General features: G+C 39.6%; 1 protein-coding gene and 1 pseudogene across 1 annotated transcript in view; one reads left to right on the top strand and one right to left on the bottom strand.

Moving 5' to 3' along the window:
- Positions 1 to 23,240, bottom strand: part of OCA2 (OCA2 melanosomal transmembrane protein) — a 492,037-nt gene that overhangs the window by 405,732 nt on the left and 63,065 nt on the right. The window contains exons 2-5 of the mRNA XM_047864593.1: positions 13,879 to 13,977; positions 10,706 to 10,894; positions 3,706 to 3,763; positions 1,606 to 1,678 (exon numbers count right to left, since the gene is read on the bottom strand). Of these exons, the coding sequence (XP_047720549.1) occupies positions 1,606 to 1,678; positions 3,706 to 3,763; positions 10,706 to 10,894; positions 13,879 to 13,977 (419 nt within the window). The remainder of the gene's footprint in view (positions 1 to 1,605; positions 1,679 to 3,705; positions 3,764 to 10,705; positions 10,895 to 13,878; positions 13,978 to 23,240) is intronic.
- On the top strand, positions 5,224 to 6,335 carry LOC125169019 (high mobility group protein B1-like; annotated as a pseudogene).

Genomic DNA, 23,240 nt, shown 5'->3' on the forward strand with positions numbered 1-23,240 from the left:
AACAGTGCACAGCCTAGCAGACAGCTGGACAGAAGCCAAGCAATTCCAAGTGTCTGGGATATTAGAGGTTACCATGGCAACCACACACTGCAACATAGCCGAACTCTGACTACATTTACACAGAACCCCAGCTAAAGCCCACAGTGTTATGGATTGAATGCTATGTCCCCCTGCCAAATTCATATGTTGAAGCCTTGACCCCCAGTGTAGCTATGTCTAGAGATGGGGCCTCTAAGGAAGTAACTGAGGTTCAGTGAAGTCATACAGTGGGGCCCTGATATGAAAGGATTGTGTCCTTATAAGAACAGCCACCAGAGAATGCTCTTTCTCTCCACATACACATGCACATACACACACACACACACACACACACACACACACACACACACTGAGGAAAGACCCTGTAGGACATAGGAGGAAGGCAGCCATCTGCCAGCCAGAAAGAGAGCCCTCACCAGAAATCAAATTGGTCAGCACCTTGACTTTGGACGTCCAGCCTCCAGAACTGTGAATGATAAATGTCTGTTACCCCCAGGCTGTGGTATTTTGTTAGGGCAGTCCAAGTTGACTAAAACACTCAATATCTATTATCCTATACAACACATCTGGCTTTTATTGACAAACTATGAGGCCTACAAAAAGACACGAGAGAACTTGATTTGAAGAAACCAAGCAGTCATCAAGCCCAGATGACACAGCCAAAGAAAAGAACCAATGAATTTAAAGAAAGGCCAGTAGAGGGGCACCTGTGTGGCTCAGTCAGTTGAGAGTCTGACTCCTGATTTCAGCTCAGATCATGATCTCACAGCCATGAGATCGAGCCCTGCATGGGGCTCCATGCTGAGTGTGGAGCTTGCTTAAGATTATCTCTCTCCCTCCGCCCCTCCCCTGCTCACACACTCTCTCTAAAAAAATTAAAAAGAAAAGAAAGAAGAGAAAAGAAAAGAAGAGGAAAGGAAAGGAAAGAAAAGAAAAGAAAAGAAAAGAAAAGAAAAGAAAAGAAAAAAGAAAAGAAAAATATAGGTCATTAGAAACCACCTAAGCTGAAATGCAAAAGGAAATGGGTAGGGGTACAAATCAGAGTATCCAAGAGCCCAGGGGAGCCAGGCCCTAACTGGAATGTGCCAGTTGGCTATCATCATCACCCCAGGAGGAACCTCACCACCAGCTATCCATCACAGTCTCACTAGTGCTTCTCTTGTCTTCTGTTCTGGCCTCATGTTTCATCACATGTCCTGCAGTAAGGGGTGCCTTGGTGGCTCAGTCAGTTAAGCAGCAGACTCTTGATTTTGGCTCCGGTCATGGTCTCACGGTTCATGAGATCGAGCCCCACATCAGGCTCCATGCTGACAGTGCACAGAGCCTGCTTCTGATTCTCCCTCTCTCTCTCTCTTTGCCTCTCCCCAGTATATGCGTGCTCTCTCTCAAAAATAAATAAGTGAACTTTAAAAGAAATTTTTTTAATGTCCTAGAGGAACACAATACTCATGAGAGGAACAGTGATCACCTATGCTGTGACCTTCAGTAACAGTTGTAATAGTTCTCTGGTGTCTCTGTGAATCTCAACCATGGACAACTATCCTTTGCAGTCTACAGACTGGATACAGTAGCTTTGCAGGGGTGACACAGCCAACAACTGCCAGAACTTTCCTTGATCTGGATACAGGCTGAATAAAATCTGTAACAATCAGAAACATTTAATGATAGATTTATAGCAGAAAAACAATAGGATTTAAATAATTTTGATAAAATTTGAAAATATGGGAATGATAATGGTGTTGACTGATGTATCCAATATTCACCAGCTCACTCTAAATAGTTTTTCTTAGATATTAAAATATAAAATTCTGATTCACTATATTATTCTCCACTATAATGGATCTTAACTATTGATATTTGTTGATTTTAAGGATTAACCACCCAGCCACAAAATTAAATCATCAGAGGTAGGTAAACGTGGTTTTCCCATACTGGAGGAAAGGGAACACAACCCATGTGATGGTTAAAGTATGTTTTGTGGAATTCGCAGAGCAGCTTATACCTGATCAGAAAGTACATTGAAGTGATCATAAGATGATTGTTACAGAAGTTCAAAACAAATTCCTCAAATCACCAAAACTTTATCTCCCAGAAGAAGGCTTAAGACTAAACAACATGCTCAGGTAATACCTCCGGAAATCAGTGGGGGAATTGGCCCACCCTTCCTTCTCCTTGAAAATCCCAGTCCCCACCCCACCACCAGCCTTGTTAAACAGCTGGAGCTTCAGAACCACACATTTATGTGAATAGGAAGTAAAGAGGTTAAACTGGTAGCCAAAAAAGTAAGCTCATGAAATTTTCAGAGTTCAATGTAATTGTTTCTTATTTCATGCATAGACTTCCTTTCTCTGGGCCACTGCTCCCCTCCCTATGGGTTTTTAAAGGGTTGCAGGTATTCAATTCAATTCAGCCAGTATTGACTTCATGCACCACCCTTGCTGCTCAAGATGCAACATTGCTCTCTATATGTCACACTTAGAAGAGGAGACTCTTCTCATGCACAATCTTGCACACATACACAGAGCCCCAATATTCATGTCCACAGATACAGATAATGAAAAATAAGTATTCACAGCCACATTTGGTCATGTGAAGTTTCCAGTCATGTAGCGTTCAGCATGAGCCATAACCACAGGCTGCCTACATAGAAGAGCCATGGCCACACACATCTTGGAATCTACATTGCACAGTCATGAAAACACCATTCACACACCCCATCCTTGCTCACAATCTCACATGCTGTCACAGCAGCATGCACCAACCACCCACTGGGGTCTTCAGCAATGGTGCACACAAACTATCTTATGTCAATGCTGAAAATTGATACACCCCCAGAATTAAGACCCCAAGCACAGATACAATCTTAAAATGATCACAGACCACAAATGACCCACATGTCCCACACAGGCATTCAGACACACAAACACACAGCCAGACACAGAGGACCTCACACCCACATATGCACACACAGCCAGGCATGTACACACACATGTGTACACATACAGATATGCACACCTGGCCACAAAGAATCTTACACTCATTTGGCAAAAAAATTTGAGCACCTGCAATGTGATTCCAGCGAGGACTACATCAGGATATAAACCACACAAATGCAGCAAGACACCTGACTCTTCCTGTCAGAGGGCATACTCAGGTCACCCCCAGAAACATGGCTCTGCAGTCCTCCCTTAGAATGCATGGGCAAGTGGAATTGGAGAAGCATCCAAGAAAAGGGCAAACAGGGAGCTTCATTCCCTCCCAAACAGGGCAGCCCAGTTAGATGGAGGCCTAGAGCACCATCTCAAAGGGACACTAAACATTCTTGGGGCCACCCATGATGCTGGACAAAACAAATAGTTTTATTGCATGTGGTTGAAAACAGAACTGGCAAGCCACTTTGAGGTGGAAAGTTAGACCCAGGGAGTAAGCTAACTGCTTCTATAAAGCAAAGCCAAGTCCCCAGGTCTTCTGTTGTGTCACATGTGGATCACAGCAGTTGAGCATTGCTAAGGGGATGCCTCCCTCACCAACCTCAGCCCACCATCCCACATGCCCTCAGTATCTCCTCCAAAAAAAGTGTGAGCGCCATATCTCAGGTGCCTTGCTACCCAGCCCATGGCACCCCATGGCTCTGCTGACCCATCAGCAGAGCTCTGTGGTACTCACAGAGCACACCACCACAAAGACAAACAGGCTTGCAACTTTCAGCCACCGTATACAGCACCTGTAAGAGAAAAAGTAGGCCCCAAGTCACACCAACAGCAGTCCTATTTGCATCTGTCTAGTCTGCCAAACCTCAGACACCTTTATGAAGCTTTGGGTAATATCAATCTCAAAGCACATGTTAGAAATTCTTTCCATAACATGGTATGAAGGAAAACACTGCTGACCTGTAAATGCATGGCATCATAAAAAGCAGCTTGGTGAAAGTTACAGAGGAGGGCAAAGTTAACGTTGAGTATTTGCATATGTTTCTTGCTGGAGATGCTAAAATTCAAATTTGGAGGATCTTCACTAGCATTTTTAAAGGCTGAGTTTCCTGGACACAAGCTTTATCTGGGCTATCAGGCTTGTATTTATCAATTATATTCCCCTAAGTTTTCTGGAAAGTAGGAATGTGGATTTGATCAAAAAACACACTGACTAAGATGTAACCAAACAATTCAAAAAAGAAATTGCAGTGCTGTTACTGGTTGTACCAACAGAGTCTTTTAAGAATTTATAATTTAACAATTATAATTTAACAATCAGGCCATGCTGTTGGCCCCCTCTGAGGTCTCCTGACAGTGTCCTGACACAGTCATCATTATTATATATTTCTTACCTGTGGTTCTCGGGGTCTAGGTGAATCTGAGTCTCCCCAAGCCTTTAGAGTCCTTTGAGTTCCACCTCTGCTCATATCATATCCCCAGGCCCACTGAATCTCATCTTCTAATGACACTATCACTGCCCAGCCCTGAGGTGTGCTCTCCCACTGGCCGGCCCTCAAGAGCAGGCTCTGGGGTGTTTGTACTCTGTCTCTGTTTGTGGAAGGGCGTTGGTACATGGTCTGTGCTTGACACATGTTTGTAGAATGCAGAAAGTCATGTTGAAACATCTTTTTCAATACCTTTCTGATATTTTCAGATATCAGAATGGCTAAGTCTTGTTTTGCATTCTCTTAGATTTAATTAATTTAATGAATAATCATTTCACACTTCCAAAATCTGATTCAACAACTCCCTTTTAAATGGAAATCAAAGCCGGAGATATCACAATCCCAGATTTCAAGATATACTACAAAGCTATAGTAATCAAAACAGCATGGTACTGGCACAAAAACAGATCAATGGAACAGAATGGAGACTCCAGAAATAAACCCACACTTTCATGGTCAATTAATCTATGACAACTAAGCAAGAATATACCATAAGGAAAAAACAGTCTTTTCAATAAATGGTTCTGGAAAACTGGACAGCTACATGGAAAAGAATGAAACTGGACTACTCTCTGACATTATACACAAAAATAAGCTCAAAATGGATTAAAGATCTAAATGTGAAACCTGAAACACTAAAACCCTAGGAGAGAATATAGGCAGTCATTTCTTTCACACTGGCAATAGCAACAGTTTTCTAGATGTGTCTCTTAAGGCAAGTGAAACAGAAGCAAAAATAAACTACTGGGGATAGAGACAGTGCCAGGGCAAGTGAGAGCCAGATGGGCACTGGGTGACTCTGTGGCTTGCTGAGGAAAATAATTAAACATGGGCAAAGGAGATCCTAAGGAGCCGAGAAGCAAAATGTCATCACATGTATTCTTTGTGCAAACTTGATGAGAGGAGCACAAGAAGAAAAACCCAGATGTTTCAGTCAACTTCTCAGAATTTTCTAAGAAGTGCTCAGAGAGGTGGAAGACCATGCCTGATAAAGATAAAGGAAAGTTTGAAGACATGGCAAAGGTGGACAAGGCCCGTTATGAAAAAGAAATGAAAACTTAATCCCCCCTAAAGGGGAAACAAGAAAGAAGTTCAAGAACCCCAATGCACCCAAGAGGCCTCCTTCGGCCTTTTTCTTGTTTTGTTCTGAGTATCACCCAAAAATCAAAGGAGAACATCCTGGCCTATCCATTGGTGATGTTGCAAAGAAACTGGGAGACATGTGGAATTAACACCACTGCAGAAGACAAGCAGCCTTATGAAAAGAAGGCTGCGAGGGGCGCCTGGGTGGCGCAGTCGGTTAAGCGTCCGGCTTCAGCCAGGTCACGATCTCGCGGTCCGGGAGTTCGAGCCCCGCGTCGGGCTCTGAGCTGATGGCTCAGAGCCTGGAGCCTGTTTCTGATTCTGTGTCTCCCTCTCTCTCTGCCCCTCCCCTGTTCATGCTCTGTCTCTCTCTGTCCCAAAAATAAATAAACGTTGAAAAAAAAAATTTTTATAAAAAAATAAAAATAAAAAAAAAAGAAGGCTGCGAAGCTGAAGGAAAAATATGAAAAGGATATTGCTGCATACTGAGCTAAAGGAAATCCTGATACAGCAAAAAAGGGAGTCATCAAGGCTGAAAAAAGCAAGAAAAAGAAGGAAGAGGAGGAGGACAAAGAAGATGAGGAGGAGGAAGAGGAGGAAGATGAAGAAGATGAAGATGAAGAAGATAATGATGATGAATAAGTTGGTTCTAGCACAGTTTTTTCTTTCTTGTCTATAAAGAATTTAAACCCCCTGTATACAACTCACTCCTTTTAAAGAAAAAAATTGAAATGTAAGGCTGTGTAGGATTTTTTTTAATCTGTAGAGTGTCTTTTTTTGTATAGTTAACACACTACCTAATGTGTCTTTAGATAGCCCTGTCCTGGTGGTATTTTCAATAGCCACTAACCTTGTCTGGTACAGTATGGGGGTTGTAAATTGGCATGGAAATGTAAAGCAGGTTCTTGTTTGTGCACAGCACAAATTAGTTATATATGGGAATGGTATTTTTTTCATCTTCAGTTGTCTCTGATGCAGCTTAGTTGTTATGTTAACTGAATACCACTCTGTAGTTGCAAAAAAAAAAGTTGCAGCTGTTTTGTTGACATTCTGAATGCTTCTAAATAAATATAATTTTTTTATTAGTATTGTTGTCCTTTTCATACGTCTGAAACTTTTCTTCTTGAGGGGAAGTTAGTCTTTTGCTTTTGCCCATTTTGGATCACATGGGTTATTACAGTGTTTATCTTTTCATATAGTTAGCTGATAAAAAGTTTTGTCTACACCCTGCATACTCATGATGAGGGTAATAAAGTTGAATTGACATAGTTTTCATCCATAACTGAAACTCCAGTCTTGATCAGTTGATACAGATTTCACATAGCCCAGTCACATATATAAAGTGAAGAGTAATCAGTCTATTCACAGCGTGGGATTAGTAGAATCAAACATTTTGAAAGTCTGTCCTTGAAGGACTAAGAGAAAAGTATGTTCTAATCTTTACATGAGGACTCTACATTCTTTAACACCCATTACCATGTAATGGCAGTTATATTTGCAGTTCCCACATTAAAGAAGACCTGAGAATGTATCCCCAAAAAGTGTGAGCTTAAAATACAAGACTGCCATATTAAATCTTTTGTTGACATTAGTCCCAGAAAAGGCTCTGGAAAAAAAAAGTGCTGGCTGTAAATGTCTTCTCCTATTTATCTAAATATGGATTTCTTAGGAAACTTGACTCTCCATTAAAGGTATTTTTAATTAATTGGACCAACTTCTAAAATGTATACCACACTTAAAATCTGGTATATTTTCCTATATTGTAGTTTGCTCCTTTATATAAATCAAATAGGCCTGAGGGAAGAAGACATTTAAAACTTTGTATTTCAGTAGGAGCTATTGGATTTGAATTTGATTTTTCTTTACGAAACCCAAACTCATTCATTAGAGTCATGTTTATCCACTTAGCAGTTTAGGGAACAATTTGGCAATTTTGTGGTTTTTGAGATTATAGTTCTCTTAAAGTGCCAGTGTTTTAAAATAGCATTCTTGTAATTGTACACAATTTTGTGATGGAGTGATGTTTTGTTATATAGTTTTGACTTGGATACTTTCCATTTGCATTTGTTTATGTAATTTCAGTAGGAATACTGAATATCTGAGTCCTGGATGACACTAATAAACTAATAATTGCAGAGGTTTTTAAAAAATCTAAAAAAATTAAAAATAAACTACTGGGACTACATCAAACTAAAAAGCTTCTGCACAGTGAAGGAAACCACCAACAAAACAGAAAGCAACATACTGAAAGGGAAAAAACCTTAGCAAATGATATATCTGATAAGGGGTTAATATCCAAAATATAGGAAGAACTTATATAACTCAACACACACATATGCGCGTGCACACACACACACACACACACACACACACAAACATACACACACACACACACACACACACACACACACAAATCCAATTAAAAAATGGACAGAGGACCTAAATAGACATTTCTCCAAAGAAGACATACAGATGGCCAACATATTCATGAAAAGGTTCTCAGTATCACTAAATCACTAATCATCAGGGAATTACAAATCAAAACCACTTTAAGATATCGAAGAAGATATCACTATATACCTGTCAGAATGGCAAAAATGAAAAAGACAAGAAATAAAAAGGTGTTGATAAGGATGTGGAGAAAAATGAACCCTCATGCACTATTGGTGGAAATGTAAATTAGTGCAGCCATTGTGGAAAACAGTACAGAGATTCCTCAAAAAAATTAAAAATAGAAATACCATATGATCCAATAATTCCACTGCTGGGTGTTTACCCAAAGAAAACAAAAACATTAATTCAAAAATATATATGCACCCTTATGTTTATTGTAGCATTATTTACAATAGCCAAGATATGGAAGCAGCCCAAGTGTCCTTCAATAAATGAAAGGATATAAAATATGTGGTGCATGTGTATGTGTATTTATATTTATATTTACATAGAATAGAATATTACTTAGCCATAAAAAAGGAAAAGATCTTGCCATCAGTGACAACATGGATGGACCTAGAAGATATTATGCTAAGTGAAATTAGTCAAAAAGAGAAAGACAAATACCATTTGATTTTACTCACATATGAAATCTAAAAAACAAAACAAATGAATAAACAAAAAGCAGACTCAGACCTATAAATACAGATGGTTGCCAGAGAGGAGGGAGGTTGAGGGATGGGCAAAAGGGGTGAAGGGGAGGAGGAAATACAGTCTTCCAGTTATAGAATGAACAAAACACAGGAATAAAAAAAGTACAGCATAGTACTGAATATAGTCAGTGGTATTTTAAGAGTGTTGCATGGTGACAGATGGTAGCTACACTTATGTTGAGAGTAGGATGACATAGACAGTTAATGAAACACTGTTCTGTATATCTAAAAATAAAATATTATATGTCAACTATACTCAAATTTAAAAAATAGTAATAAATGTGAATCAAAATGATAGTTTTTTAAAGAAAGAGGCATTATTCTAAAAACATTTTTCTACATAACTGACATATACAGCAGAGTTGACAAACCAAAATATGTTTTCAAAGTTTCTTTAATGATCATACATGGTACTTTTTAGACCTGTTAAAAAGAATAGCACTAAAATTTTTAGTTCAGTGGCAAGCTCAATGAAACTATTCTATGAATCCTAGAATATAGAGCAATTACAGAAAGTAAAGTTTAATTTTTCCATGGTACAGGACAGTTGAAGAACCTGGCATCCTCTGGAGCTGTGAACCAACCAGTTGAGGAAGGATGTCAGGGCTTACTGTCCTGGTAGCCCATGGGACCAGATCCCTATTCACACACTTTCACACTATTCACATAATTTCATAGCAGATTCTATGGCCAAATATTTATCATATCTATGCAGACAGCTGAGACCAGTCATCATGAAAAAAGCTATACATGGCTGGGGAGCATGCTGGGAAATGATATCTTCATAGTCAAGCACAAATGGGGAATGTGGGGTAACATCCCTGCATACCCACCTCAGCTTACAAGTTGCATGACCCTGGGCAAAATCCTTAACCTCCATGAAGTCCCTTTCTTCATCTATCTCTCAAGATTGCTAGGAATATCAATAGAATAATTGACAGTGGGCCTCTCTGGGAACAGTCAAGTGTACTTTGGGCATACAGATAAGTACACTTGTAATCAGCCCTTCAAATAGCTTCAGAAAAGACAGTTCCCCTAATGTAGACAAATAATAACACTAGTGTCTGATATCTACATAGTGTCTTCTCACCTATCAGTGAGGTTTCCCACAGACCATCTTAGCAGAAGCCCACACAGGCTTCTGCTGTAGTGAGGGAGACTCAAGGTGAAAAGGAGACAGTTGCACAGAGGTATCTGACTCTGCTGGTCCCTCAGCTACGTCAGAACATATCTGGAATGAGAACCTGATTACCAGGGTCCCCAAGCCTTATTCTGTCCCTGGAGATGCCACTTTCAAACATGTTGGTCTCAATATGAACTTTCCTTTAAATAAATGTACCTATGGAAGCCCAGAAAACAAAGCAGGGAGAGTAAAGGTGCTCCAGCAATAGATGGCCAGCTTGCATAGTCCTCTACAATGCTCTCAGCCCTCCCACATATATGCATGCCTAAGACCTCCTACACATGCATGAGCACAGCCTTTCCACCACTACTACCACCAACCCCTTTCCTCACATGTGCGCAGTCTCAGGCTCCCAACTCACACCCAGCCCAACAACACAGTTTCCTGAAAGATGCACCCAACCTTTTTAATAACATGCTTTATCACTAACTTCAAGGGATCATATCATCTTCTAAAACACCATGAAGACTGCTGAAGTGAACTGATTCCATCTGCAAACGTCAAGGTCATGAAGACCCCTGAATCACAAACAGGAAGGAGTGTAGGATGTTAGTCATTTAGGTTTGTAATTGGGCTGTCTTATAGCCTCCCAGATCCATGCCAATTAGCAGTGTCACCTTACATATCTTCCAGGAACTGGAGAAAAGGTTAAAAATCTTCCAGGAAAAGTGCAGCCTGGCCAAATATGAAAACCCTTCCTCCTCATCTTCATTCTGTCACTTGGGAAGGATGTAGTGAGGGTGAGACACCCCCCCCACCACAGTTCAGTCCCAGACAAATGGGATGCTCTGTACAACCATCACCCTGTTCCAGTGCTAGCACTTAAAGTCTCCCTACCTCAGTTTCAAAAGACGGGACCTGATGTGAGCACTGTCCAGAAGCTCCCCTTTCTCTTGGGAGGCAGATCCAGAGGAACCAGCCAAGTCTTTGCTCAGCAGAGATCCTCCATCCCACTCAGCTGAGCTGTTCCCCCAAGATTCTTCAGCAGTGATAAACTCTGGATGGCAAATAGGCATGCCCCATGACCTGGAAAGCAAGACTTTGTAGTTATTTTCACAGAAATAGTAGCATCTCCAAAACAAGATTTCATTTCAGTGGTGAGTGTGAAATGTGGAATTAATTCTAGTTTTTAAAAGGACCACAGACATTTTAGTGCTGTCCAACTAGTAGAAATATGTCTTTCTTGACATCATAGGACACTTATCTTAAGGAAAATCATTTGGGGTAACTCAAGTCTTCAAAATGAATTGTGGACTTCCAAGAAACATCAGTTTGTTCTGAATTTGGAACTTTACAATAAAGCTATTTCTGTCTCAGACCAGCTCCAGCTCATTTTGGTAATTGCTTTCTCTTTGATTATGTTGCAATTCTCAATACCTAGTTGTTATACTTGTCCTATTGCAGAGTGAGTGGTGTAAACCTTTCCTCTTCTATATAGTTATCTTTCTATAATAGAGCTATAGGGAAGATGATCTACCTGGCTTTTCCACCCAGCCTGTACATGAGCATGAGCAGGAGTGGAGAACATTAGTGTTGCACTAGATGATCCCAAGGATGGAACCTATATCTAGAAGGATGATTCAAGAGGAATCACAAACTTTTCTCAAAATTACATGTAGACATATCCATTGACTTTTAGTTGAATCTTTGGGCTTCTGAACAACCTGCTCAGTACAGATGTACTTGAGTCTAATGAGGTTGCATCAAAGCCCAGTGTTTTCATGTATTGCTTGGAATACTCATTGGATCACAATATTGACATAAAAGGCCATGAACTTAGAAACAAATGATGGCTCTCAAGCCCAGCTAGCTCTACAGGACATTGTGATTCTCCTGAATACCCATAATTGCCTTCAAACTGGTTCACAACAAGAAAAAAAGTAGTCTTATTCATACTGAGAAGCCCAAAGATGCAAATTAGGCTGTGTGAAACCAATATGTAACAATAATAAATGATGCTGACAGTGCTACAAACTAATCAATACTGAAAACATACAGTTTGTGACCAGGAAATACTCATGTGTAAGGAATAATATCACAACACCCCCACCCCCAGCTGGTGAACAAATACAACTGTAACCAAAATTGGAACTAAGGAAACTTCTTTTAGAAGCGGCAACAGGGCAGCTAACGTCAGTATTTCTAGAACAATGCTGTGCAATAGAACTTTCTATGGTGGATAGGAGTGTTCTCTGCCCTATCCAGTATAGTAGTCACACGTGTTCATTGGTCACTGAAAGTATGTAACTGAAGAACTGAATTTTTTATTTTATTTAATTTTAATTAATTTGACTTTGAATAACACCTTGATGTGTGGTAACTATGCTGGTCAGTGCAGATGCAGAGCATGCCTTGACCCTTGTACCATCAGCTGCACATACCTGCCTTCAAACCCCTGAAAAAAAGGGGAAAAAACCTGACTCATGTTATGCTCCTCTGAAGTGGTTTTGTGACATGAGGCACAGCTTGGCATCCCAGAGCATGTTTCTGCACTCCATATGCCCAGTACAAATGCTGCACATTATGCTTTTCCAATGAAACATGGGTTATAAAATAATGTTAATGGTTTACCAAGTAATTCAAAGGAAAACATTAAGGGAATCAATGTATGAAGTGTTTGTTTTCAAAGTTATTTATTAGGAGAAATGGAGAAAAAATAAGTTATCTTCCTGGTTTCAGGGACTGTGCTGGACACTGGGATGTAAGATGAAGACACAGGCTGGTAGGCATAACCATGGAACATATGGGCATATTCTGAAGTATAGGCATAAATGTGGTGTTGAGAGCTCAGAAGAGGCATTAACCCTTGAGGGAGTTGGTGGGGAGATGGGGGGGACCAATGTTTCATAAAAGAGGTGACATTTGAGCCCCTTTGAAGTTGAATGAGACTGCCCTGGAGAGCCAGAAGGGGAGGAGGATCCTCTAGTCAAAGGGCTCAGTGGGAACCTTTTAGAGAGACACAGCTTGTCATCAGGAATCTTCTGGAGGAAGCCAGATTGTCTCTGAACTTGGAGGTGATAAATCTACATTCCTACACCCTATCTAAATGGGGTGAGTCTTTGGCAAGTGAGACCAGGAATCCACATGGTATACAAGTACCCAAAAGAATTTTTATTTACTCTGTAAAATATGAAGCCCCACCCCCATGCAGACAGGCTGCAGATAAGGCTGGAGAGAGGGTGGGCAGCTCCTCAGAGTCTGGGAGGGAGATGAGTGCAAGTAACACAGCAGCCTGCCTGCTGATGCAAATGCATGGGGTCAGAGGGCAGGAAAGGAAGGGCCCATGACAATGCCACTAAGTTTGTAATGTATAGGGAATCATGGGATACTGAGCAGGTGGTTTGGGCTTCCAAAAGTTGTCCACAAAAGGAAGAAGAGATGAGCTTGGATACCTAGGCCAGGGCCCTTCATTCTAGGGGACAGAGTAAGTTATCCTCCAGATCAGCTCTGCTCAGAGATTTCAGAACCATCATGGTTTGTCCCCAGTAGGACCTTCAAACTTGAAGGAAGTAGAGTTTTCTCTTACATCATACATTTTTAACCTCATTGCTATTGTCATTTGAGCCAGGTAATTCTTGTTGTGGGGAAGTGTTCTGTGTATTGTAGGATGTTTAGCAGCATCCCTGGCCTTTACCCTTAAACGTCAATAGTACCCCTTCCCCAGCTGTGACAACAAAAGACATATCTCTGGACAGTATCTTCTTCACCCCCAGTTGACAGCCCTGGCCTGGTAAGATGGCCCATGAGAGCTGTGTACATCATGAATGTGCACATGTATTATTTAATCATTACAGGGTTATGCTCATGGTTATTTGGAAATTCATAAGCCACACAATACAACTACTAGAATCATGAATATTTACTACATTGAACTGACAAAGACCTGGCAGAGACCAAACAACATGTCAGACAAAAATTCATACCTTAGGAAGAAATTTTCTAGCATAAGTGACAAGGGAAATGCTCAGAGATTTCTTAATTTTAGAAGAAGAGAGTGGGGGAAAACTCACCCTTTCTCTTGTGAGGAATTTCCCAGCAAAGGGGTATTTTCTGTAAAGCAGGGGTCTTTTGACCTGGAGTTGGAGAACTGAGGTAAAGAAGAGTGAGACCTGAAAGACATAGTGAAGGAAAAGGCATCACCAATACAAAGACAATGGTAATTGGGGGCTACCTCCAAGAACATGCCTGTAATTCAGTAATCATACAGAAGTTATACCTGAATTGTAAAAAGCAGGAGTTTTAGGAGACACAATTAGAAACAACTCTTCTCCCCAGCATAAACCAGGTTGGAAATGCAAAGCAGAAACTCACATAGAAAACCAGATGCTGTGGGATTGATACTTTTAGGCGTACTTTAGCATTAACAGTAGATTCCAGCCACCTTTGCCATCCCATACAGAGCTTTTCATGGAGAAAACCATTCAGAGTCTGATGGGCCTTTCTATACTTAGAAAATTCTACTTCCTAAGATCACACATTTTAAATATCTTAATGGCTTCCCATAAAATTCCAAGAAGCAGAAGTCAGGGCCCATGGGGTCAAAATGAAATGATAAAATGGCAGGGAGGGGTCTCTCAGGGTTATGCAAGCCACAAATGAAGCAAAGCAAAGGTTCACACTGTGTGAGACCCCCTTCCACTGTTCTGGCCTATACTAGAGGAAAAGCCACCATAAACTTATCCAAATAGGAGCTTTTGATATGGAAAGAATTGCACAGGCACAACAGAGCCCACAAGCTGCAGAAATAATTTTCATTCCTAACTGTTGGTAATATGTCATTTTACACACTAGTGCATTTTCTTTCCTAAAGGAAACACAGAGAGCTGCTGTGGATGCCATGAAACACTCACCCAGGGAAATAATAGTACTTCAGATCATAAATGCAAAACAAAACCAAGAAAAATATTTCCACCCCCTTTCTCCCTCTCATTCAAGCATGCACTTGTGATACAGACAATAAGACTCAGTCTCTTGGATAAATAAGACCAAGGCCCCAAGCTGTGTCTAACAATACCTACCACTCCATGCCAAAGTCAGGAAAGGAGTCTGTCTTGGGCCACCAAGTGTTGTCTGAATGCCACTTCTGGGCAGCCCTGAGCACTTTTAATGGGAAACACAGATGACTGAGGACTCTGTCTGCAGGGGCTTTAACAGCCAGGGAGAAGAGCATGGCAGAGAACAAGGTATAGAATAGATGCCCCAACTAGCAGAGGAAATAAACAAGATAAAAGATTAATTCCATTTGAGGGATTTAATTAGTGCCCTTTAGCTATTCAAACTGGGTTACACTATTAGTTGGGCTTTTAAAATTTTCATGTCTCATAACTGTAAAAGAATAGGGCCTCAGGTACATTTACAGAAATGCTTCAATGAGTCAACTAATATCCAGTGTTTTCTGTTACTCTCTGGGGTGGTTTGTTACATAGCACTTCTGGGAGAGGTGACCATTACAATGACCTCACTCACACTATTTAACCACTCTGAGCTTCCATTTTCTCAGATGTATAATGCGGATAAAAGAAAAAAAACTCACTAAATAAGCCACACTAAATTAGGACACATAAATGGAAAGCATGGGGCTTAGCTATTGATTCAATGATTTCTATTACACTTAGCCTCTTATGAATGGCTGCCATGTCATTTCCATCTTGTTTTATCCGGTACCTTAAGTGGCACCCAGTTCAATGGAAGTACCTAAATACTTAATAATGAATTACTTAAATCCCATTAGTTGTGGCTTATTTGCATGAGATGGCTTTTTGACTCCGTGAAACAGTTTTCTAAAGCATTAAATCAGTAATGAGCTCAGAATCACCACTGACCCTCTGAAGAGCAGAGAATGCTCAAAAGGGTGATGTGCTATTGCTCCTTGGAAAGTACTACCCACAGGCTCTCAGCACAGCTCACAGTAGAACCACAGTGTGCAATGCTGAGAATTCACCTTGTGGCCATGAAGGAAGAAAATCAAAGTAGGGAAAAGTCAGAAATATATTTGTATTTTCTCTGGTTGGCACATCTGGCTGATTTCATTATTTAACATTTCTAGTGCACTTTGTGTACACATAGTATCTTATAATTGTAGTTAAACATACAGAGAGTAGTTTCTAGGCTTTTGATTATTGAGTTATGATTCTAAAGAGCCAAAAATAAAATGTTTCACTAGTAAATTTCCCATAAATATTTCAGTATATTTCAGAAATTTAAAACTTAATTTCACACTGTCGACACATTATTTTCCATTGTTCCAAGTAAATTTCTTTTTGCAAAGAGGGGAAGCACAGAGAGGCCTTCAGACCCTGTTATTGCAAAGGACCCCTGACCTGCTGTCCTGGAGGATAGAAAACTCACAAACCACACATAAAAAAGATTCAGGATTTCCCAAGAAACACAAATTCCAGGGTCATTTTGGCTTAATTAAGGTAGAAAATATTGATGAAATATTGATGAAATATTCCTGACCTTTTCTCCTTCTGATAAAAGAAATCTCACTGACATTTTTATGACTTCACATCTAAACCAGGGTGCTTTTAAAATTCACAAAATTCAACAGTATCCATTTTCCCTAGTGACTCAACAACTGTGGATATAAATTTGCAAAATTCATATATGCTTGTAAATTTAAGTGGCCAATACTTATTTAAATAACTTAGAAACTAAAGAAGAGGATAACAGATAAAATGAGTGTATACAGTTCTGTAATTCAGAGATGCCAGTTGTGAACATTTAAAGACTCTTAACTATAGAGAACAAACTGATGGTTACAAGAGGTGGGGGAGGGGGTGGGTGAACTAGGTTATGGGGATTGAGGAGTGCACCTTTTGTAAGGAGTACCAGATGATGTGTGGAAGTGTTGAATCACTATCATATACCTGTAACTAATATTACACTGTATGTTAACTATACTGGAATTTATTTTTTTAAGTTTGTTTTTATTTATTTTGAGAGAGATCGAGAGCAAGCAGGGGAGGAACAGAGAGAGAGGGAGACAGAATCCCAAGCAGGCTCCACACCATCAGCGCAGAGCCTGATGTGGGGCTCAAACTCACAAACCATGAGATCATGACCTGAGCCAAAATTAAGAGTCAGACACTTAACTGACTGAGCTACCAGGCGCCCCAACAATACTGGAATTTAAATAAAAACTTTAAAAAATTAAAAATAAAAAACTTCCTTTCAGTTTTTTGCTACATATACATGAATATTTTTAAAGTCAGCTTCAAATATGCATGTGTTCAGACATATATTCAAATATATAAATTGCTTTGTCCTCTCTTCTAATTGTTTAACTTAGCTATGTCACTAGCATTTCTGTTATTAAATATTCTTCTGTAATGTGATTTAAATGTTGGCATCATATTCTATCACATGGATCACCACATAAGGTTTAACGTGATGGAAATGTTGGAAATTTAGGGAATTTCTACTTTTTTACTAATATAAGTAACAAGCATTATGAGAGTCCTAGTAGATTTTAGTGTGTGCCTCCAAAAGTTCCTAGAAGTGGAGTCACTGGGTCAAGAAGAGTCTTGGTGCCTATGGTCCATAGAGAGCCTGCCCCCTTTACTATGCCTTCCAGTTATAGAAGGGAACAAATCCCTGTCCCCAAAGCCCTGGGTATTAGCCACATTTTAGATCCTTAAGCAGTAAATTTTAAACAGCCAGAATTAATTCAGGTCCACCATTGTCAAGAAACCTTGCTGCATTATTGTTAAGATCTATTTGTGCCAACCTACAAGATGGACAGTGTTGGTAATACGTTCTAGCCCTCCTCCATCTATAATAGTTTCCATAGGCCCAGACACCCTAGTTCTTTATAGATCCAAACATTTGGCATTCCTACAGTGCTTATGTCATTTTATTGAGAAAAAAGTATTGAAGAATGTTAAAAATATTGAGGGCCTGATATATTAACACTTCTGAGAAGAGTCACACTTCTAAAGGCCAGACAAGAGACAATGATTAGTACAAAGGACACACTGGAGAGGTAATGGTTTGGTTATCAGTGGTAGAGGAAGAGGTTTTCTCTCAGTCTTTCACAAGCCCTATATCATGTAGACATCATCAATGCAGGCACAGAAGCTAGCTCTACCTGACAGGGAACCCAGAGCCAGTAACAAGGAATACAAAATTCTGCTACTGCCTTCATCTATCTCTCCCTCTCTTTCTGACTCTTGTTTCTGTCCTGTTTTCATCCTGGATTCACTGGTCCAAACTACATTTCAAGAAGGTAAAAAGCAAATGAGCAGGCTGGGAAAAGCTGGGTTTGCCACAAAAGTGATCACACAGAAAACAGACAAGTGTGTTCATTGACAAAAAGCAGACCTGAGGAAGGAAAGTGAGCAGGGAAGCTGCCACGTACTCATGTGCCATTTTTCAGAAGGGTTGGGAGGATTCAATAATTCCTCACCTAAATATAGTCAGAGCTTCAGAGAGTCTATCATTGTTCTGCCCAAACAGGGCCAGGCTGCTAAGTTTAATTAACGGCAGAAAGGAGAGCCTATAGCCCAGGCTGCTCAAAAGCAATGTTTGTAATCAGCTGTGAATGAAGAAGCAGGAAACATGAGAGCAGTTTCCCACTTCTTCAGCCTAACACTCCACTAGTTATTTTCTGCAGGATTTAAAAAATAAGTTCATAAAAATAATTATAAATCTATGTTACTAGGTACACGATGTATAAAAATGTAATTTGTGATATCAATAACAAACAGGGGCATAACTATATAGAAGTAGAGTTTTTGTATGTAGTTAAGTTGGTATCAATTAAAATTAGGTTGTTACAATTTTAGAACATCATATCTAGTTGTCATGGTAAGCAGAAAGAAAATATTATTAAAATATACACCCAAAACATGAGAATGGAATCAAAACATGTCACTATAAAAAAACAACTAAACACAAAGTAAGGCAGTAATGAGGGAAATAAGACATAAAAAGCTATAATGCATACAGAAAACATAAAACAAAAGGCCAAAAGTAATTCTTCTTGTATGAGTGATCCTTAAATATCAACATATTAAACTCATTAATCAAAAGGCATAGGCTGGCAGAGGGATAAAAACAAAACAAAAAACATGATTCAACTATATGCTGTCAATAACAATTACAAATAATATGCACCAAACATCAATCTCCAAAAGATATGAGGAAAACACTGACATAATTGAATGGATAGATATCTCTACAATAATGGTTAGAGACTTCAATGTCCCACTCTTAATGATGGTTAGAAATCAAATAAAAGATACATATAGTACTGGAGGCCTTATACAACACTATAAACAAATTGAACCTAAAATACATACACAGAACACTCTACCCAAAACAGAAGAATTACACATTTTTCTCAAGTGCACGTGGAACATTCTCTGAGATAGACGATATATTATGCCATAAAATAAGTTTTAATAAATTTTAAAACATTGAGATCATACAAAGTATCTTTTCCAATCACAATGGAATTCACTAGAAACTAATAACAAAAAGGAAAAATAAAAATGCACAAATAGGGGCGCCTGGGTGGCGCAGTCGGTTAAGCGCCCGACTTCGGCCAGGTCACGATCTTGCAGTCCGTGGGTTCGAGCCCCGCGTCAGGCTCTGGGCTGATGGCTCAGAGCCTGGAGCCAGTTTCCGATTCTGTGTCTCCCTCTCTCTCTGCCCCTCCCCCGTTCATGCTCTGTCACTCTCTGTCCCAAAAATAAAATAAAGGCTGAAAAAAAAAAAAATTTTAAAATAAAAAAAAAAAAAATGCACAAATATGTGGAAATTAAACAAAACAACCAACCAATGGCTCAAAGAAGAATTCAGAAGATAAATTAGAAAATCTCTGCTGTGAGCTGAATTGTGTCTCCCCTTCACAATAAAAAAAAAAAACTCATATGTTGAAGCCCTAACCCCCAATACCTTAAAATATGATTATTTTTGGAGATATCTTTAGTAGGCAATTTAGTTAAATGAGGCCATTTGGGTGGATCCTAATCCAGTTTGACTGGTGTCCTTATAAGAAGAGGACATTTGACACACAGAGAGACACCAAAGGTGCATGTGCACTAAAGGACAACAGTGTGAAGAGGTAGTAGGAAGGCAGCCATCTGCAAGCCAAGGAGAAAGGCATCAGAGATAACTAACCCTGCCAGCACCTTGATCTTGGACTTACAGCCTCCAGAACTATGAGAAAATAAATTTCTGTTGTTTAAAGCATCCCATGTGTGCCATTTTGTTATGGTAGCCCTAGCAAACTAATATAATTGGAGACAAATGCCCTGAGACAAATGACAATGAAAACACAATATATGAAATTTATGGGATGAACCAAAAGCAGTACTAAAAGGGAAATTTATAGCTGTAAATGTTTATATTTAAACAAAAGAAAGACCTCAAATCAACAACCTAACTTTACACCTTAACAAACTAGGAAAAGAAGAAAAATTAAACCCAAAAGCTAACAGAAGTAAGAAAACAAAGATTCGAGAGGTGACTAATAAAATAGAGATGAGAAACACAATAGAGAAAAGCAATTAAACCAAAAGTTGTTTCTTTACAAAGATCAATAAAGTTTACACATCTTTAGCTAGATTGACTAAGAAAAAGGAGAGAAACTCAAATTACTAAAATAAGAATTGAAAGCAGGAACATTACTACCAATTTTACAGAAATAAAAAGGATCACAAGAGTATACCATGAATGACTGTGTGCTAACAAATTGGATTATGCAGATAAAATGGGCAAATTCCTAGCTATACACAACCTACTAACACTAGAAGTGAAGAAAAATAAAATCTGAATAGACCACAACTATTAAAGAAATTGAATCAGTAATCAAAAACCTCACAACAAAAAAAGGCCTGAACCAGATTGCTTTGCTGATGCACTCTACCATATGTTTAAAGAAGAATTAACACTAATCCTTCTCAAACTCTTTAAGAAAACTGAAGAGGAGGGAATGCTCATTCAATGAGGTCAGTATTACCTTAACACTAAAGATACTACAAGAGCAGAAAACTATAGACCAATATCCCTGACAAGTACTGATGCAAAAAAAATCTTCAACAAAACACTAGCAAGTCAGTTCATCAGCTTATGTTTTAGAGACTTTTTGTTTATTTATTTATTTTGAGAGACAAAGAGCATGTGCATACAGGGGAGGGGCAGAGAAAAATTCTACACTGACAGTGCAGAGCCGAATGTAGGGCTCAATCTCACGAACCACGAGATCATGACCTGAGCCAAAACCTGAGCCAAAACACTTAACTGACTGAGCCACCCAGGTGCCCCAGATCAGCATCATATTAAGAAGTTTTACACTATGATCAAGTGGAATTTATCCCTGGAATTCAAAGATGGTTCAAAACATGGAAATCCATGAAACACACCACATTAACACTGAAGGTAAAAAACACACAATCATCTATTAATGCAGAAAGGTATATGAAAAAGTTCAACACACTTTCATGATAAAAATATTTAGCAATTAAGAATAAAAGGAAACTGCAACGTAATAAAGGCCATATGAAAAACTCACAGCTAACATCATAATCAATAGTGAAAGACTGAAGGCTTTTCCTTTAAGATGAAGAACAATTTGAGGATATCTGTTTTGCTACTTCTACTCAATATAGTATTGGAGATGGGAGGAGTTAAGATGGAGGAGAAGTAGAGGAACTCTGGGCTTCCCTCATCCCTCAAACACAGCTGTATTAGGATCAGATTACTTGGAACACCCAGGAAATCCATCTGCAGGATGGCAGAAGGATCTCCACAGTTGGAGGGAGAGACCTTAGCAAGTGAGAGGTGCATGGATGTGAATTAGGGAGAGAAAAATGGTGGTACCATGGAGAGGAGAAAACCCTTTCTGTGGAGAGACAAAAGGGAGAGAAAGAGAGAGGGGTTGAGATAGTGCAGCATTGAGTTAGCACAAGAGGAAAACCTCTCTGGGGAGTGAGAAGTACTAAATATTCCCATTCTTTTTTTTTTTTTTTTTTTGCAAACATCTTTTGGAGCTCAAATACTGAGGTTTTGGAAGTGCACAACTTTCTCCAGAGTGGAGCTGTGGCATGTGCTCCTAGGGAGGACAGAGCTGGCCTCAGAGTGCATAGGGTGGTGTAGAGATCTCCGGAGTATACTGGGAGAGAATAGTCCCCTTCCTGGAGTACTTTTGGAAAAGGGTTTATTGCCTCCCCAAGGTCAAAAGACCCTGTAGGTTCTAGTCAAAGACCTTTCATCAGCATGGTGGAGTGGCTCTATGTTGGAGAAGGGGAATGGATACATGTGGTGCTGAGTACTTTAAGACTCTGGGTTTTGAATCCCATATGTGCACTAAAGAAAAAACACAGGAGAGTTATGGAGCAGGGCAAGTTGACTTCCCTCCCTATTCTGTGAGGGCTTCCTGAACAGCAGGAGTTGAGATCACCAACTGGGAATGAGAGACTGAGGTGGTGCCATCCCCCCCCCCAACACCAACACATTGGGACTTCAGAGAACAACACAGTGGCCCCCAGTGGAGGCAGGACCCACTTACAACAAGCCCTGCCCCTCTGTGCCTGGTAACTGCTTATTTACTGGGGCAAGATTGACTCCGAGCCAAAGCAGCCAGTCTCTCCTCCAGAAGATGAGCACAGTCAGCATCCCCCAGACACGAACAGAAAATTCTTTTTTTCCCTTTTGCCTCCTTCTTCTTTTTTTCTTTTGTAATCAGGCTCATAGTTTCTTATTTGTTTTTTATCGCTTCCTTTTCTCTTTTTTTTTTTAGATCAGGCTTTTTTATTCCTTTCATTTTCCTTCTTCTGCTTTTTTTCCTTTTTTTCCCTTTTTTTTTTTTTTTTTGGAATCAGCCTTATAGTTTTTTGATTCTCTGTTTTTCTGTTCCCTTTCCTATTCCCTTTTTATGTAATCAGGCTTCCCCCCACCACTTTTTTCTAGGGTTACTTCAATAAACAAGTGTAAACACACTGGTTAAAGGTCCAAACACTCCACTACTGCAAGGAAGGAAAAGCTCTGCAGAGGATTCACCAGTGAGAAATAGCAGCCAAATGCAACAACAGAGTATACACAGCATACATCAGAAACACTTTCTAAAGTGCCAGGCTGTGGACAGTGTATGACCCCTTTTTAATATAGAAGTACTCTCAGGTGCATGAAACATAACAAGCTTTTAAAACACACACACAAAAAACAGAAACTTAGCCCAAATGACAAGACATATGAATTCTCCCCAAAAGAAAGATCAAGAAGAAATCATAGCCAGGAACTTGCCCAAAATAGATATAAGCAAATCTGAACAAGAATTTAGAACAACAGTCATAAGTCTCCTAGTTGGGCTTGAAAAAGAAGAGGACACCAGAGAAACCCTTGCTGCTGAGATCAAAGACCTACGAAC

Source organism: Prionailurus viverrinus, chromosome B3 (assembly GCF_022837055.1).
Source record: "Prionailurus viverrinus isolate Anna chromosome B3, UM_Priviv_1.0, whole genome shotgun sequence".
Lineage (NCBI taxonomy): Eukaryota > Metazoa > Chordata > Mammalia > Carnivora > Felidae > Prionailurus > Prionailurus viverrinus.